Here is a 19,724-nt window from a genome sequence, read left to right as displayed (position 1 = left end):
ATCCGGGTTCAAATTCCTGCTACAACAACTGGTGGAATTTGAATTCAATAAAAATATGGAATTATGAGTCTAATGATGCCCATGAATCAATTGTTGGGGAAAAGCCCCTCTGGTTCACAAATGTCCTATAGGGAGGGGAAGCTGATAGTCTGACCTACATGTGACTCCAGACCCACAGCAATGTGGTTGACTTTTAAACTGCCCTCTGGACAATTAAGGACGGACAAAAAGTGCTGGCCTAGGCAACGATGCCCTCATCCTGTGAACAAAGGAAAAAAATAAAAAGGAGCGTTAGAACAATAGGCCCACCAAGTTCATGAACTCATTGGATGTTCAAACGGCTGGTCCCAGATACATTGGCAATGGTGGAAGGTTCTGACCGGGGAGAAGGAGTCTTTGGAGATTCAGTACTTTTCTGCATTTCTCCCATGGCATGGATGATGACTCTGTGTCTAAACACTGCTGCATCCCACCCAGGGATTTGTACCATGGAGGGCCTGTTCAAAAGACTACATTCCAAGAGTTATATTGTTCTCCTTTCAGAAAGGTTTCACCTTGAGTCGAGATAGAATTTATATCCGTTGCTATTTTGACGTTAAGGTAATTTGTGTGAATCCAAAGTCTGCACACAGGGCCAGCCAAATATCAACAGGTAATAGGGGAAGCAAAGAAATTGTTGGCCTTTATTTCAAAGGTAATGGAGTTTAAAAAAAATAGATGTCTTGCTGAACAATTCAAGCCATTAGCTTAACCACACCAAGAATACTGTGAAGAGTTTTGATCTTGTTGGAAAGATATTGGCATTGGAGTCACAGCAGAGAAGTTTCACCAAATTGATCCCAGTAGGGAAGGATTTGTCTTATGAGGAGAGGTTGAGTAGATTGGGTCCTCTTTCGGCACAGTGGTAGTGTCCCTACCCCTGGATTGGGAGCCCAGGGTTCAAGACCCACCTGCTCAAGAGGTGTGTAATAACATCTCTGAACAAGATGATTGACAAAGTAGGTTAAGTTTTATTTTAATTTAGATTGGGCACGTATTCATTGGAGTTGAGAAGAATGAGAGGAGACCTTGTATTATCGTATAAGATTTTTAGGGGGCTTGACAGGGCAGAATACAGAGCAGTTCTTTTCCCTTGTGGGACAGGGCATAACCTCAGAATAAGGGGTTACCCCTTAGATGAGAAAAATTTCTGTTCTCTGAGGGTAGTAAATCTGTGAAATCCTTTATTACAGACAGCTGTCAAGGCTGGGTCATTAGGTATGTTCAAGGCTGAGGTAGACAGATTCTTAATTAGTGAGGGAATCGAAGGTTATGGAGAAAAGGCAGGGAAGTGGAGATGAGGGTTATCAGATCGGCCATGATCTCATTGAATAGCAGAGCACTCTCAATGGGCTGAATGGCCTACTTCTGCTCCTACGTCTAATGGTCTTCGTGATTAATTTGCTGCACCAGATAAAACAATGTCAGATGCTACTCTGCTGAGCCATCTTCTGCTAGCCCTGTCTCATCCACCCTTACCTCCAACAACCAAGTGTGAGGAGCTCATGGCCTTCCAATTCATCTGATGTTGGAAACTGTCCATTCTTCTGCCTCTGTCAACTTTCCCTCATTTTACTCCTATTTCCCTTCAATCTCACTCCATGTGACCTTTTGCCTCTATGATCTTATTTCCATCAAACTCCCGACAGCTCAATTTCTCTGATGCTGCCCTTGTTACAATATTCCCCCGTTGCATTTCTGACAGGTAAACATCCTCCTCTATTTCAGGTCCCTGTTTCAGTGGCCTCTCTTGCATTGTTCTATCTGCCTGCTATGAAGTCATGTCATGTTAAAACATTCCAATTACCCCACCCCAACACCTCTTCCTGGTAAATCTCTCTCTCATGCTGGTACATCGCCCTCAGTTGCAGCATGCATTGTTACACTGGAACGGATTTCTTTAAAATAGTGACTGGGACTTGGATGCGGAAATCTCATCCCCATTTCTGACAGGTGCCATTTCTGCCAACAGGAGAAAACTGTGGGGTATGACTCACACAGCGGGGGCAACTCTCATCCAGAACGGCCTTTTGTGCTTGAACTTAGTGCTGAGTTCAAACAAATCCAATTCTGGCTGTTGTGAAGGATTTAACCCTTGTGTGGGAGTCACAAATTGATGCTGTAGTTGTAAACAGACTTAAAAGAGTTTCTAAGTTCCATTTCACTATCATGATCTGAAGCACTGCCTGCTTTTTTATGTTTTACTTAATCTATATTTCTAATCAACCTGTTCAGAGATGTTATTACACACCTCTGGAGCAGGTGGGATTTGAACCCTGGCATCTGATCTGAGGGTGTTACCACTGCACCACAAGAGGGCCCTCTCCCGCTCTTTCCTTTTATTTAACCTATTTTTCTAATCAACCTGTTCACTGATGCTATTACACCCCTTTGCACCAGGTGGGATTTTAAACTCAGTCTCCTAGTCCAGGGGTAGGGGATACTACCACTGCATCACAAGAGGGTGTAACATGTAACTGAGCAGTTTCACTAGTTAATTTGCTTAATAGGGGTGGCACGGTGGCTCACTGGTTAGCAGTGCTGCCTCACGGTGCCAGGGACCTGGGTTCAGTTCCAACCTCGGGTGACTGTCTGTGTGGAGTTTGCACATTCTCCCCGTGTCTGTGTGGGTGCTCCGGTTTCCTCCCACAGTCCAAAGATGTGCAGGGCAGGTGGATTGGCCATGGAAAATTGTCAGTGGTGTTCAGGGATGTTTAGGTTCAGTGACTTAGCCATGGGGAAATCAGGGGTAGGGGAATGGGATGCCCTTCAGAGGGGTGGTGTGGACATGTTGGGCCAAATGGCCTGTTTCCACACTGTAGGGATTCTAAAGGCTACAGGTAGTTGGCTGATTGTGTTACAAGTTATCTCAGCTGTGTTAAAGTTGTGATTACAATCTTCCAGAGGCCGTGAACAATTGGGAGTGAGAGCAGATGCTTGTTTTTAATGTGAGTTGAAGTTTTGATGCATTCATGTGTAGGAATTTTCAAATCTGTCTAGTGAGTTATATGTTAGATTTTTAGAAGTTTATTTAGTTTTCATCTCCTGAGGTCTGCCTCAGGAGGAAATTAACTGAATTGGCACTCACTTGGCAAGGAATATATGAGAGACAATAGGAGGGTGAGTGGGGCATGCATTGGTATTGAATTAGCATTTCAAAAATGTATTCGCTTGTTGCTGGCTGGGTCAACATTTATTGCCCATCCATAGTTGCCTCTGAGGAGGTGGTGGTGAGCTGTTTTCTGCAGAGGGGATCAGAAGCCGTGAGAGCTTGTTGAGGGTATGAGGGCTAAAGCATCCAAAGTCTTCTAAAACAGTCTAAAGTCTTCTAAAGTTTTCTGAAGAAGGGTCTAGGCCCGAAACGTCAGCCTTCCTGCTCCTATGATGCTGCTTGGCCTGCTGTGTTCATCCAGCTCTACATCTTATTATCTCAGATTCTCCAGCATCTGCAGTTCCTACTATCTCTAAAGTCTTCTGAAAGCCCCTGAGAATGCAGAAGGAGCTGCTAAACAGCTCACTGCTCGCCAGCCAGTTCCTGAATTCTCCTAACATCTGCTCCCAGAGCCCAAATTCATCCCGCACCCACACTCTTTTCTGGTGCAAAATCCTTTCTTTCTCTGAGCCATACTTTATCAAGTTGGCTTCGACGCGTCAGGAATTTCTCAACTCGAGCTGCTTGCCTCGGTAACCAAAGTCTGCCCCACTACTCCTGTCATGTTATATTTCTCAGTCGCTGTGGCGGTGGTACACAGCCATCTCACTGTGCTGAAAATTTAATACTTTTGGATTTTTCAGCTGGAGAGATATTTGAAACAAGAGAACATACCAGCCTCCAAGGAGATTGCAATGTTAGGATTCGTTTTTGATCGATACGACAATCTAGAGATGGTAGGAACCAGCAAGGGATTAGTAGGTTAGCTCTGGTGGTTAGCTCTGCTGCCTCACAGTGCCAGGGACCCATGTTTGATTCCAATCTCAGAAGACTGTCTGTGTGGAGCTTGCACATTCTGCGTGGGTTTCCTCCAGGTGCTCCAGTTTCGTCCCACAGTCCAAAGATGTGCAGGTTAGGGTGGATTGGCCGTGCTAAATTGCCCCATAGTGTCCGGGGATGTGCAGGCTAGGTGGGTTAGCCATGGGAAATTCAGGGTTACAGGGATAAGATGGGTGGCTAGGTCTGGGTAGGATGCTCTTTGGAGGGTCAGTGTGGACTGAATGGCCTGTTTCCACACTGTAGGGATTCTATGATTCACTGCTCCGATCATGTATGATACTAGCTTCACTATGATACAGTAACCCACAGCAGCACCTCGATAGGTGTGTGGATGTCTCTTTAACAGTTGGAACTTAGGATGCATCCAGTTGTCAACCAATGAGGCTTGCTTAGTCTTTTCATACGTAGAACTGCTGCTACCAGCAAAATACCCTCTGCAAATAACTTTCCAGTCTTTCAAGTCTCTGATTATAATGTGCTTAAATTGTTGATCCTAATGCTAACTGTAACCCTCTGACCATTTGTTGCTTTTATTGATTGTACATAAATATGTTGAATGTTTTGCCCTGTAGAGCACCTTGCACAGAACATCTCCAAGTCCCACATTGAGACCTGCCAGTACTTGCGGGAAGAGCTGCAACAAATAACATGGCAGGCCTACGTGCAGGAAGAAGTAGAGATTTACCAGAATAAGGTAAGGGGAAACAAGGGTGCCAGATCAAACGGTGAGTACCACAGTGACACGTGTGAATTCTCTCCGCCATATACCCACCTTCACACGTTAATCTTTCTCACACAGCCCCGGGAGGTGATGTGGCAGCTTTGCGCTATTAAAATAACTGAAGCAATTCAGTATGTGGTGGAGTTTGCAAAACGGATCGATGGATTCATGGAACTGTGTCAAAACGATCAGATCGTACTTCTGAAAGCAGGTACTCTTCCTCGTCAAAGACACGCCCTTTATAAGTTTATACAGGCCTTTTGTTTTCTCCAGGAAAGAGAAGATTGAGAGCGCTTCAGCAGTTTAGAAGACACTTAGATAAGTACATGAGTAGGAAATGTTTGGAGGGATATGTGCCAGGAGCAGGCAGGTGGGACTAGTTTAGTTTGGGATTATGGTCGGCATGGACTGGTTGGACCGAAGGGTCTGTTTCCGTGCTGTATGACTCTATGACTCTGATAGAAAGGTATTTGGTAGGATTAAAATGCAACAATGGGTAAAGTTTAATGCCCTCTGAAGTGGGGCAGGTTTAGGTGGGGAGTGGATGGTTAATTTGGTGGGAGATGGTCAATGGGGACCCCCAACATCTACCCACCTCCCTTCTTGATATAATCAGTCCACCCATCCCACAGTGAAGTGGGTAGTTAATGCCGACAGAATGGCTTCAACCAACCTCAAATGTTTTTCTCCATAGAGAAAGGCCAAAGTGTAACCCAGCCTGTTAGCTTACAGGCTTCGAAGTGGGCCTTCATTTGAAAGCACTTACTGCCTGATGGAGGGGCCTAGCATCGGGACCTCACCCAGCCTTGTTGCCAATTCCCACACCCGCTTTTCTACAACTCCCAGCCATCTTCAGTCATAGAATCCCCCACAGTGTTGAAACAGGCTATTCAGCCCACCAAGTCCACACCAACCCTCTGAAGAGCACCCCACCCAGACCTACTCCCCTACCCTATCCCTGTAATCGTGCATTTCCTGTGGCCAATGTGCCTAACCTACACACCCCTGGACACTACGCATAATTTAGCACGGCCAATCCACTTAACCTGCACATCTTTGGACTGTGGAATGAAACCGGAGGAAGCCCATGCAGACACAGGGAGAATGTGCAAACTCCACACAGAGAGTTGAGCAAAGGTGGAATTGAACCTGGGTCCCTGGCGCTGTGAGGCAGCAGTGCTAACCACTGAGCCACTATCCCATCACCTGTGAGCTGGATTTCTTGTTGATTCTTGGACTCTGGTGGGTGCATTTCCCACAGCTGGCACTGCCTGCAATGGGAGGCTATCTGTCTCTGGTTCTCTGGCAGCTCCCTTGGACAGGATTCCATTCCCTGTTGAGTGGGGGTGGGCTCATTGACTCCTGAAGCACTTGATACCATTGGCTATCCAGTGAAGAATTGCATTAAAAACGGAGTGTCATTTTACTTGTGAGAGAGGCCAAACAGAGACCATGAATAGAAAGGTAATCATGATTAACTCCATTCGGGAAGTCAAAAATACTACTTTCATCTCATAAAGTCATAGAGCACAGAGAGGTCCTTTGCTCCATTGAGTCTACACCAACAAAAACCACTTGAAATCTACACTCGTCCCACTTGCCAAAACTTGGCCCATAGCCTTGAATGTTTAAAGTTCCCATTCAAGTATTTTTCAAAACGTATGAGGTTTTTAGCCTATACTACCCCCACTTCCTTCCGGATGAAAAATGTTTTGTTTTCCTCAAATCCCCTCTCAACCACCTGCCCCTCACCATAAATTAAGCTCCTTTGTTATTGATCCCTCAACTAAGAGGAACAGTGGCATTCTCTCCACCCAGTTCATGCTTCTCACAATCTTCACACCTCAACCATGTCCTCCCAACCGCCTCAACTTTCTCTCTTCCAAAGAAAATAACCAGAGCTTATCCAACCTCTCTTCATTGCTGAAACGCTCTATTCCAGGCAATGTCCTGGTGAATCTCCTCTGCACCCCCTCCAGTGCAATCATATCCTTCCTATTGTGCGGTGACCAAAACTGCACACAGTACTCCAGTTATAGTTGAAGAGTGGTGAAACTGTAAAGTATAGAAGTATTGAAGTAGTTGAGATAAATACAATCAGTATATTTATTGGGAAACTAGGTCAACATGTGAGAAAGAAAATAATGAATAGTTAGGTCGATAGGGTTATGGTTAATAAGATTAGGCTGATAGGGTTAGGTTTGGAATCCCTACAGTGTTGAAACAGGCCATTCAGCTAATAGATTCCACACCAACCCTCCAAAGAGCATCCAACCCAGACCCACCCCATCCCTGTAACCTGGCAGTTCTCAGGGCTAACCCACCCAACCCACATCTCTTTGGACTGTGAGAGGAAACCCACGAGGGGGAGAATGTGCAAACTCCACACAGACAGTTGCCCAAGGGTGGAATCAAGCCTGGGTCCCTGGTACTGTGAGGCAGCAGTGTTAACCACTGAGCCACATGCTGCCTGACACTGTTTAGAGTTAGGCTATCAGTAGTATCGAGTTTAGGATTAGGTGCTTGGGTTAGCTCAATTCGCCTAATATCTGGTTTGCAAATGCAGAATATTCCCTACAGCATGGGTTCAATCCCCCACTGGCTGAGGTTAGCATGAAGGATACTCCTTCTCAACCTCTCCCCTCACCTGAGGCAGGGTGACCCTCAGGTTAAATTACCACCAGTCGTCTCTCTCTAATGAGAGCATGGTCCTATGATCTGGTAAGATGACTGGGAGTTTGCCTGAGACATTAGAGTTTGGGTGAAGTTGATCAGTTTAAGTGAAGATGCGTATGAAACAGTCCATCTGATGCATAAACAATTCGGCCTGTTATTTTTTGCTGTGAGTTCCAACAAAGACCTCAATGACTCATGACTTTATGAAATATTCTCCACGTTCGCAGGTTCTTTAGAAGTTGTGTTTGTCCGAATGTGTCGAGCCTTTGACCCGCAGAATAACACAGTTTATTTTGATGGCAAATATGCTGGTCCCGATATCTTCAAATCATTAGGTAAGGTATAAATATCCCTGACTCTTCGAGAACAAATCAATTCTTTTAAAGCATTGTTTAATATTCTAATCCTTTCAGCATTTCATGTGTTCAAAATCACATGGAGCAGTTCTAATTTTCAGTGTTCCTTGTTAGTCAAATATCTCCACTTGTGGGACAATCTGGGATGAGACATCGTAATATTAGGATAAGGGGTGGGTGACAAATTTAACAGAGATGAGGAGGAGTCTTTTCTCTCAAAGGGTTGTGAGTCTGTAGAATTCACCGCACTGGAGTGTGATGGATGCTGGGACGTTGGATAGATTTAAGGAGGAAATGGGATAGATTTGTAATAACTAATGGGTTGGAGAGTTATGGGGGAGCAGGCTGGTAAGTGGAGTTGAAGCCGACGTGAGATCAGCCACAATCAAAAATTAATGGTAGAGCAGGCTCAAGGCCTACTCCTGCTCCTCCTTGTGTTCTTATGTATCCCCTAGCTGAATAACCCCTTCTCTCTGAACATGAATACCTCTGCCTCCATTCCCCTATCCTCTGACTGCCCATTCACTCACTCACTCATTTATTCATTGACCCACCCACTCACTGAAAAGCTCAAAACCTGTAAGAACATAGCCAAATATGACAAGCCAATGTCATGGAAATGGGGTGCGTCCTGCCTCTTTGACAGTCTTTTCGTGACTTTCCCATCTTCCCCATGGATGACCGCTCTGAGCCACCCTTGCTTCCAAAGTCCCAGTTGAATGTACATTTTCATCGGTACTAACAATACATCATCATCATCATCGGTGGTCCCTCGCAGACAGGGATGACTCTCTTCCACCTCTCAGGGTGAGTCTGTAGGTGGCTATACAGATCGATGGGGCTACCGCAGGCTCTGTTACACTTGGGGCAGGAGATGGTCGCGGGGAAGGGGGGTGGGTGGGGCAGGAGGTGGTCGCGGGGAAGGAGGTGGTCGCGGGGAGGGGGGGGGGGGGCATCGGTGTGACAGAACGCTCCTTACATCCGGCTTCTGCTTTCTCCCAACGACAAGTCTCGAGGTGCTCGACGCCTTCCTGGACGCTCCTCCCCCTCCACTTTGAACGGTGTTGGGGCCAGTGATTCCCAGGTGTCTGTGGAAATGCTGCACTTCACCAGTGAGGCCTTGTGGGTGTCACTGAAACATTTCCTCTGTCCCACTGGGGCTCACATGCCGTTTCAGAGCTGGGAGTAAAGCACTTGCCTGGGGAGTCTCGTGTCCATTATACGGACGACATGCCCATTGCAGCTGATCAAGGGGGGTCGGTGCCTTGGAGCTGGGGATATTGGCCTGGTCGAGGACACTGGGGCTGGTGAGTCTGTCTTCCCGGGGATTCACAGGGTCTTGCACAGGCAGCGTTGGTGGTACAGCTCCAGTGTATTGAGGTGCCTGCTGTAGACAGTCCATGTCTCTGGGCCATACAGGAGGGTGGGACCAAACACAGCTCTGTAAGATATGATCTTGATGTCAGACCTGATATTGTGGTCCTCAAACACCCTTTTCCTCAGGCAGGGCTGAAGGCTGTGCTAGCACACTGGAGGTGGTACTGGATCTCTTCATCAATAACAATATACACAGCCAACGAGAAGATCTGGGTCCAGACTTCCTGGGCAAGGAAAATCTCTATCTCCAATGGTGCAGCCTCCAATTATCTCTAATATTCATCTGCCATAGTTCCATAAGTGAAAGACATGAGGCTTGTTGCAATGTGAAAATACTATTAATATATATCTGATTCATCAGTCTCAAGGGAATATCTGTAGGTTCAAGTGTATTATAGCGCAACCTTACAGGACAGAGTCCACTGTAACTGGTGGAAAGAGCCAATGAATTTTTCTCTCTGACAGCTATGGGTTGAAGTGAAAATTAAGTGTGGCCAGTTTAAAGGCAGTTTCTACTGATTGCAACAAAGTTATCCCAGGAGCTCAAGGCAGGCATGAGAAATAAATGCCTCCATAAAGTACCAAGGCCAAGCCACAGGCTCCATTTTAACAGTTATTTTAAATCTGGATGTGCGATATTAGTCAACAATTTCAGTATTTGTAACTCACAGGCTAATCCAATTACACCACTTGCAATCAAAGTGACTGTGTGGCAATTGTCTGAGGGACTTTGTGCATCACGGCTTTTCAAAGGCACCTCTGTTACCGTCAGTTTTAGGACTGTAGCTACATGGCAGAGAGCCTGTAACTCTGATGAACCCATGGGACTGGTACCATGTAGGAGCAATGGAAAGTGAAAGGCTAGTCTTTGTATTGCGGAAGGGGATTCACTTGGAGTACTTACAGTAATACCAATGTTGTCAGGCCAGTGAAAATTTTAACAAAGCAAGTACTTTATCTGGGCTATTCGTGGTACTGTCATCTCCCTCGCTGACTCGCAAATTCCACACGGGCATTCGCCTTCAGGAGAATGGGATGACCGGGGTAGACAATTGTCAAATGTTGTGATGTGATATGTAAGCACTTAAGGCCGTGGGATAATATGTGTTCAGGGCGGTGGGAAAGGATGGGGTGGGGGAAAGCAGAGGGCTTTAACATCCAGCTTCAGACACACTCAGGTTATCTGAAAGAAGCCCGGATTAGTCTGACAGGCAGGTAAGCGATGGAGGGACCACATCCAAGTCAGAACCTTTCTTGTCGTTTCCTCCCCATTCCTCTCACTAAGGCACTACCATTCTGTACACTCTTGCTGCACATACTGAAGAACACTTAACCACGTCTTCAGTAACCCAATGACTAGCTCCATGATTGCCCTCACGTTTACATGGTTCTCGTTCTAGCTTTCCCTTGGCGTAGTGGTAGAGCTATTTCCTGTTGTCATGACCCCAGTCCTCAGAGGGTAGCCTACGCCTCCAAAGATGTAGGAACCCTTTTGTGAACAATGCAACAGGAACTATGACTGCTTTCAGAGTTTTTTAAACAGTTCGTTCATGGGATGTGGGGATTGGCCAACATTTATTGCCCACCCCTAATTGCCCAGGGGGCAGTTAAGAGTAAACCACATTGCTCTCTGTCTGGAGTCAGATGTGGGCCAGACAGGGTAAGGTCTGCAGATTTCCCTCCCTGAAGAACATTAGTGAACCAAATGGCTTTTTACAACAGTAGACAGTGTTCACATCTGCAGCATTAGACATGTTTATTTACATTCCAAAGGTTTTTTTTAATTAAATTCAAATTTAACATTTCCCCAGAACATTTATCCAAGGTTTTGGACTGCTAGCCCTGTAATATTGTCACTAAACCGCCACTTGTCCATATATTTTCCTCAGAGATGCAAGAAAGTCTTTGGGTTGCCACATGACAGCTGAGCATTAATAGAACATGAATCTCTTCTGATTGAATGATTGAGCTAATGTGCTTTGATTGCCATTTGTGTGAAGCCTGTGATTCCCTATGGGTCTGTGGGTCTGTGCAGTAAATGTGAGTACGCTCTGTATCTGACTGGCTTTACTGGGACCAAGTAGAGGCCTTAGCAAACATAGCGCCAATCGCTTGGGAGAGACAACATGTGAAATCGTGCAGGTGTCACCAGCAGATCCCGGGACGGAGGCAGAGATAAGTAAATTCAGGTGATGCTTTCCCACTTTCTCTAATGGGGGACGAGCAGGTCTTGTTCCTGAAGATGTCATTGTTGGAAGTATGATCCTCCTGAGACACTGGTTTTCTTTATATTGAGGAAGCTGATTCCCTTGGTGGTCTATCCTGGTGAAGAACATTGTCTCTTTCATGCTGCAGCTCTGTGATAGGCCCCTTTATCTTGTGTCGCTGCAGAGGAGATATTAGCTGTTGTCAGATGCGGCGATCATAAACAATCTGTCCTGGCCCACCCACGTTGATGTGATGGTCAAGAAGGCACAGCAACACTTCTACTTCCTCAGGAGGCTAAGGAAATTCAGCATGTCTGTAAAGACTCTTACCAATATAAATAGGTGCACTGCAGAAAGCATTCTACTTGGATGCAACACAGCAGGGTATGGGTAACCGCTGTGCCCAGGACCATAAGAAACTACAGAGAGTTGTGAACACAGCACAGTCTATCACGCAAACCAACGTTCTATCCATTGGCTCCATCTATATTTCTCACTGCCTTGGGAACGCAGCTAACATCATCAAAGACCCCTCTCTTCCAACCTCTTCTAACGGGCAGAAGATACGAAAGTTTAAATACATGTCCCAACAGGTTCAGAAGCAGCTTCTTCCCCACTGTTATCACCCTTCTAAATGGACCTCTCAAATTTTAAATTTAATGTGGATCTTGCTCTTTATGCACCTTCTCTGCAGCCGTAACATTGTATTCCTCGCTCTGTTCTATTATCCGAATGCTCATTGTATGGTATGATCTTCCTGTACTGCACACAGAACAAAACTTTTCACTGTCCCTAGGTACATGTGACAATAATAAATCAGATCAAATCAATGGCACTGGACAGATTGATGCAATGTGGCCGCTCGCCTTATTCCAATTCCCTTGCAAACCTTCTCACTTTCCACCTACCATCACTCACCCTGTTCCCTCCCTCTCATTTGTAGCAAGCCTTGAGAAAGAGGGGCCTTGAGAAAGTAGGCGAGGCAATGAGCAGAGAGGCAGTCAGGGTTCAGAGGACAGAAGCAGGGAGACAGGCTGAGAGCTAGAAGGGAGGATGTGAAGGTCCAGAGATGGAAACAATGAACGGGAGAGTTGGGAATAGGAAGCAGCAAGTGTTGGAGGGAGGAAAGTGAGACAGAGAAGGAAGTGCCAAACAAGATCCATTGGAGAGGGGGATCAGTGAGTGCGAGGGTTGAGGAAGAATGTGGCAAAGCAATAGTTTGATTTTAAAAGACTAACCGCACACAATAGCTACACAGAAACACAAATGGAGGCTGCACTGAAATGGAATTGTACAATTGAAATGTATTTACTGTAGGAGATACCTGCATAGTGAATTAAAAACAACTCAGGCACAAAAAAATTGAGAGAGGAAAAGAGACAAAAAATGCAAATTAATTTTTAAAAATTGACATTTTTAAAATCTCCAACGACAGAGCAGAAATGAGATTTTACCTTTTCTAGGTCATAGAGTTTGTACGACCAGGTACCAAATTGATAAAAGATACTTGTACCATTTAGTTGCAGATTTAACATTCCGCAGAGAATTTAATTAATTGAAACATGAGGGGAGGCAAAGAGTGAGTTGTCATTTGTGTGAAGAAAATCATGGAGTGTCATAATAAATCAGTGGATTAGCCATGTGTGTTGGAGTTGCTGGCTCATGTGCATTCCAGCCACATGGATGTGTCATGAATGAGAACTGGTCTACAAACCACTATGTAGCTTGAAGTAGGTTCTCCTCCCTTTGGAGAGCCTCCCAATCTTTAGATAGTATCTTAGTTATGGGTTTCTGTGTTACTATGTGTGGCATTCTGTGTTCAGGTCATGACTGAAGTTCAAATGTTTATACCAACTAAATGAGCACCAGAGAACTGGTTCTTTCAGGCAGGTGTTGATTTTTCTGTGTGTTTTCACTTGTTCTAACATCCGTTCTCCTGGCAGGCTGTGATGACTTGATCAACTCCATCTTTGAATTCAGTAAAAGTTTGTGCATGTTGCATCTCGTGGAAGACGAGATTGCCCTGTTTTCTGCGTACGTGCTGATCTCTGCAGGTGAGCTCCATGTTACACGTCAATGTAAGGATCGGGAGCAGAGGTAGGCCCTGAGGCCTACATTACCATTCAATCATGGCCATTTGTGTTTAGAATTTCATGTTCCCATCTACTCCTGATGTCTCACGATTCCCCTGCCCTCCCTCAGCCTTAAAACCTATTCAGTGATAGCACCTCCATCACGTTCAGAGGGAGATAGTTTCTAAGGCAACACTCTCTGGGAGAGAAAAAGAAATTTCCTCAGCTCTATCATAGAATCACAGAATTGTACAGCACAGAAACAGACTTTTCAGTCTAACATGTCCATGCCGACCAGATATCCTAAATTACTTTAGTCCCCTTTGCCAGAATTTGGCCCATATCCCTCTGAATGCTTCCTATTCATGTACCCATCCAGGTGCCTTTATAATGTTGTAATTGTACCAGCCTCCACCACCTCCTCTGGTAACTCATTCCATACATGCACCACCCTGTGTGTGAAAATGTTGCTCCTCAGGTCCCTTTTAATTCTTTCCCCTCTCACCTTAAACCTATGCCTCTAGTTTTGGACTTGCCTACTCTGGGAAAACGACATTGGCTAGTCACCCTATCCATGCCCCTCATGATTTTCTAAACCTCTACAAGGTAACCCTTCAGCCTCTGACACTCCTCCTTGAAGGGTGACCACCTAATTTTCCCTTCTCACCCACAAGAGGAAACATAATTTCAATATCCACCTTGTCAGGACCATTCAGGATCTTATACCCTTCAATCAAGTCACCCCTTGCTCTTCTAAACACCAGTGGAAACAAGCCCAGTTTGTCCAACCTTTCCTCATAAGACAACCCACTCATTCCAAGAATTCTGGGTGGCACGGTGGCTCAGTGGTTAGCACTGCTGCCTCTCAGCTCCAGGGACCCGGGTTTGATTCCATCCTCGGGTGACTGTCTGTGTGGGGTTTGCACATTCTCCCTGTGTCTGCATGGGTTTCCTCTGGGTGTTCCTGTTCCCTCCCACAGTCCAAAGATGTGCAGGTTAAGGTGGATTGGCCATGCTAAATTGCCCCATCAAGTCCAGGGATGTGCAAATGTAGGTGGGGAAATGCAGGGTTATAGGATTGGGGATAACAAGGTGTAGAGCTGGATGAACACAGCAGGCCAAGCAGCATCAGAGGAGCAGGAAGGCTGACAGTTTGGGCCTAGACCCTTCTTCAGAAATGAAATGTTCAGAAATGTTATCTCAGATTCTCCAGCATCGGCAGTTCCTACTATCGCTTATAGGATTGAGGGATGGGTCTGGGTGGGGATGCTCTCTGGAGATTCAGTGTGGACCTGTTGGGCTGAATGGCCTGTTTCCACACTGTGGGGATTCCATGAATCACTGTAGTAAACTTGCTTCTGATGTATTTAACAAGCTGTACATGCTGCTTGGCCTGCTGTGTTCATCCAGCTCTACACCTTGTTAGCTCAGATTCTCCAGCATCTGCAGTTCCTACTATCTCTGATGTATTTATATCTTTCTATAAATAAGGAAGCCAAAAATATACACAATATTCAAGTTGTGACCTCACCAATGCTCTGCATAAAATCCTTACTCTTTTTATATTCAGTTCTTTCATAGTAAAGGATAGTGTTTCATTCACCTTCTTAATTACTTGGTGTACCTGCACCCTAACTTTATGGGACTCATGCACAAGATCACCTATCTCCCTCTGCAGCTTGGAACTTTGAAGTTGTTCTCCATTTAAATAATACGCTGCTTTTTCCTTCTTCCTTTCTAAGTAAGCAACATCACATTGTCCCACATTATACTCCATCTGCCACTCACTCAAACATATCTGGCCGCAACCTCCTGGTGTTGTCTTCACAATCTACCCTGCTACCTTTGTTTGTGTCACCTGCAATAATTTAGTGTCATCTGCAAATTTTACCCTCACTTCCATCATCCATGTCACTCAGTTTTAAAGTTATATGTCATCTTGAGGCACTAGCACAGAACCCTGAGGGTTCTCAAACGTTACATCATACCAATCAAAAAGACTCCTATATGCGTGTATTCTGTTTTCTACCAGCCAGCCAATCTTCTATTCATGCTTGTATTTTATCCTTACACCATGAGCTTATACCTTCTGCAATAAATGTTTATACGGTACCTTGTGAAATGCTTCACAGATGCATCCACACCCTTTGTTCACCATGAATATTCCACCTTCAAAGAACTCCAATAAATTGGTTAAACATGATTTCCTTTTCACAAAACCATGCAGATTCTGTCCAATTACATCGGATTCTCTTAGTTCAAAACTATGACTTCCTTAATGATCGATTCTAACGTCATTCCCCAACAAACGACTACAGTAAGTCGTAAACTCTCATTCAATTACTTTGCTCCAGGCATTTCATCCTGTTACATCTCTGCCATCAATCCTCCTTCATGCTTTGTGCACAGTTCAGTGATTCAATTGATCTGTGTTTGCTATTTTGAGTCTGTTTATTATGGACGATCACCGTAATTGAATGATTAAATTTGGGTGTGGATTCAGAGTAAAGGTAAACAAATTGTGCAAAAGAGCTCAAAGCCTGGATGGGACATTTTGAAGCTCCGCACAGATGAATACGAGTGTTATAGTTGTACAGTTCTGATATGTCAAGTATGCAATTCTTTGCCAATTGTGAATTTTTGCAAGGTGCAATCCTGACCAGAGATTGGCAATGCCAATTCATGGCTATTCTGATCAATGAGCAGTCCTCTCAGTTACTGGAACATTTGGCAGTGCCATGAATTCTGTGCCTGATTCTCTGAAAACACAATCATTCTTGTGAGACCGATACACAAATTTATTAACCGGAACACCAGATACATCACCAACAGTGCCACACTTACACTCATTCCTCTCATTTTTCCTGTTTCTTCATTTGAAGTGGGCACATGGCAACATATAGACCTGTGGTTCCTTGTTTTTTGACACAAATATTGACCGTGGTAAGATCGACAACTCCCATCTTTAAAGTAACCAATCGTTTAAGTGGAAGGCAGTGGTATAGTGAGTGAGTAAACTAGAGTAACTAGATTAATGTCCTGGGAGCGGGGGTTCAAATCCTACCTAAGCAGATGGTGAAATTTGAACTCAGTAAAAAGCTAACCCAATATTGTGTGTATAAACACTGTTGATCGATGTTTAAAAGTCCCAACTTGTGCTTTAGGGAAGGAAATCTGCTGTCCTTACCCAGTCTGACCTACATGTGACAGTAATGTGGTTCACTCTTAACAATAAATGCTGACCCAGCCAGCAAAACCATAAATGAATGAATAAAAAATTCCTAGGAATTTTACAAGGAACTTAGCCATAGAGATAGTAGTTAATCAAAAGCTTTGTTAGAGATATAGGTTTCACACTGTATCTTAAAGGAGGGAACAGAGGTAGAGAGTTAGTGAGGTTTCGCAAGTGAACTCCAAAACTTAAGGCCCATGTTGCTGAAGGCACCAATTGCAGAAACTGATGAAAATTGAGGGACTAGAATTAGAGATGCCCAGAGATCTTGCCAAGTTCTGTGGGGTGGATAAAGTTACAGAGCTGGACAGAGCCAGGGCCATGGAACGATTTAAAATAAAGATGAGAGTTTTAAAATTAATGTGTTCCTTGACTGGGAAAGGACAGCAGAGTGTGACTGCAGCACTGGTTGTTCAAATAAGCAGCATTGAAAGTGGAGAATTTGGTGCAAGTGGGAGCTCGGCACAGAGGGAGAGAAGCTGAATTCTGAGCTTTTTTTAAAAACGTTATTTCCTGTCGTTCGTCTGTATTTTGTTTTGGTCTCTTTAAGCTAGAAAGGTGCAACTCACTGTTACTTTACAAAATTAATTACTTGAACAAGCCAAACTCATTAATTCATAACATAATTGACTTAATTTAAACAAATAACAAATTAATAAGCTGAGTAAATAAACATGGCTAGACAGATATAGTGATGTGTTGTGTCTGTAGTATAAGGGATGCTGTGTAGGCCTGGATAACTCTATCTGTAGAGGCAAAAAAACTGCAGATGTTGGAATCCAAGGTATATAAACAGGAGGCTGGAAGAACATAGCAGGCCAGGCAGCATCTGGAGGAAAGGAGCAGTCAATGTTTTGGGTATTACCCCTCTTCAGGGCTGGATGTGGGGGTCAGAGGAGCTGCAGATAAAGAGGCAGGTGTAAGGGGTGGAGATGGAATGGTGGTGATAGGTGGTCACTGGTGGTAGGTATGACCTGGTTGGTTGATGGGAGGATGAATCCGGACAGAAGGTGGAATGGACAGGAGGAGGTGGGGCTGGAAGGGGAGGCAGGGAATGATGACAAGGTTATTTGAAATTGGAGAACTCAGTGTTGATTTGCATCACCACCATTCTGCCTTCACCCCATCCCCCCCATGCCCCCGCCCACCCTTTTTCTGCAGCTCCCCCTACCCCTACATCCAGTCCTGACGAAGGGTTGACTGCTCCTTTCCTCCAGATGCTGCCTGGCTCGCTGTGTTCTCCCAGCCTCCTGTTTGTCTACTCTATTTGTGGTATCTGCAGCTCGAACAATACCAGCTCAGAGTTGTTGACTGACGCTACTTGCATCAGGCAGAGGGAGAACTACCTGGACATTTTATTCAAGGGGGCAGTCACTCCTTGGGTTAAGCAGAACTTTTGAGTTAGACAATGGTCAGGGAGTTCAAGGTGTGAATGTGAGTCAAGCAGATAAGGGCATCTAAAACATAGTGATCGTAGAATCCCTACAGTGTGGAAACAGGCCATTCAGCCCATCAAGTCCACACCAACCTACCTCGATCCAGCACTCCCTATCCCTGTAACTCTGTATTTCCCATGGCTAATCCACCCAGCTTGCACATCCTTGGACAATATGGGGCAATTTAGCATGGCCACGCCACCTAACCTGCACATCTTTGGACTGTGGGAGGAAACCTGAGCACCCAGAGGAAACCTGAGCACCCAGAGGAAACCCATACAGACACAGGGAGAACGTGCAAACTCCACACAGATGTTCGCGCAAGGGTGGAATCAAACCGAGGTCCCTGGCACTGTGAGGCACTAATGCTAACCACTGAGCCATGGAGGAGCCCTGGCCAACAGGTGGGAGGAGTGAACACTCTGCATGGATGAGAATAAGAACTGTAGACTGGGTGAGCAAACTGATCAAGGTGCAGGAAGCCATTCAAGTGGAGCGAGTGAAAACGTACCCAGTCAACATGACGAGAGTATATTGAGTTGAATGGATGCAGTTCTCTCCAGCCATGATCAGAGCTTCAAAAGCTACCTTATTGTCCCTTGCAAGGGTTAAAGATTCATCCTTGTAGCTCACAAACAGGATGGCATTCTGACAAAGGTAACCAAAGAGATCGGGGCTGTAAAGCGGCAGGAACATACGGGAAGAGCAGATTGCTCTGATGTGAATTTGGAGTGGAAATGGGAGGATCCAATTGACATGGTCCACATAGGAGACTGTGACACTCCGAATGATATTTTGCTGAGAGAATTTGAGGATTAGTGTCCAAAATTAAAAGCAACACCTCAAACGTTTCCTGAGCTATGTGCACAGTGCAAGGGTAGACGGATTTACTAGTTAGGTGTGTGGGTGAAGGAAGGCTGTGGAAGATAGGTGTCAGTACTGGGGAAAGATTGACAGGTACCTTTGGGAGATGTTAGAGGAAGTTGATATAGTCAAGCTTGTCACAGAAGTAGGCAATACAGTGGCTCAGTGGTTAGCACTGCTACCTCACAGCGCTATGGACTTGGGTTCAATTCCAGCCTTGGGTGACTGTCTGTGTGAAGTTTGCATGTTCTCCCTGTATCTGCGTGGGTTTCCTCCCACAGCCTGAAGATGTGTAGGTTAGATGGATTGGACATGCTAAATTGTCCAGGGATGCACAGGCAAGGTGGGTTAGCTGTGGAAAATGCAGGCTTATGGGGAGGGGCTGGGCTTGAATGGGTTGCTCTTTGGAAGACTGAATGGACTATTTCTGCACTCTGTGGGTTCTATGTCAAGAAGGATGAGAGCAAATGTGACCATGTAGTCACATAGGATGTAATTTTGATGGAAGCTTTTTTTGGGCCTATGCTAAGGGCAACGACAGGTTCGTGTTGCTTATAGAGATTGCATGTGGACTGAGTACAAACTGGGTGTTATGTAACAGTTGGGTACAGTAAAAGTTTTACATCCCCTGTGGGAATGCACTGGTGAGGGATGTGCAGAGATTAAATGTTAGATCCAAGTTAGGGATGGACTAGGCCCAGATTGGGTGTTAATACAGACTGGATAGGGACTCTATTTGGATTACATACAGAT

At 45.1% G+C, this 19,724-nt stretch overlaps 1 protein-coding gene across 1 annotated transcript in view; it reads left to right on the top strand.

Annotated features, from left to right (window-relative positions):
* roraa (RAR-related orphan receptor A, paralog a) overlaps window positions 1–19,724 on the top strand; it is a 147,495-nt gene that overhangs the window by 122,517 nt on the left and 5,254 nt on the right. Inside the window, exons 5-8 of the mRNA XM_048617284.1 lie at window positions 4,603–4,724; window positions 4,830–4,962; window positions 7,655–7,762; window positions 13,311–13,421. Coding sequence (XP_048473241.1) covers window positions 4,603–4,724; window positions 4,830–4,962; window positions 7,655–7,762; window positions 13,311–13,421 — 474 coding nt within the window. The remainder of the gene's footprint in view (window positions 1–4,602; window positions 4,725–4,829; window positions 4,963–7,654; window positions 7,763–13,310; window positions 13,422–19,724) is intronic.

Source organism: Rhincodon typus, chromosome 36 (genome assembly GCF_021869965.1).
Source record: "Rhincodon typus isolate 14 chromosome 36, sRhiTyp1.1, whole genome shotgun sequence".
NCBI classification, from domain to species: Eukaryota; Metazoa; Chordata; class Chondrichthyes; order Orectolobiformes; family Rhincodontidae; genus Rhincodon; species Rhincodon typus.
This window is presented reverse-complemented; position numbering and strand designations above follow the sequence as displayed.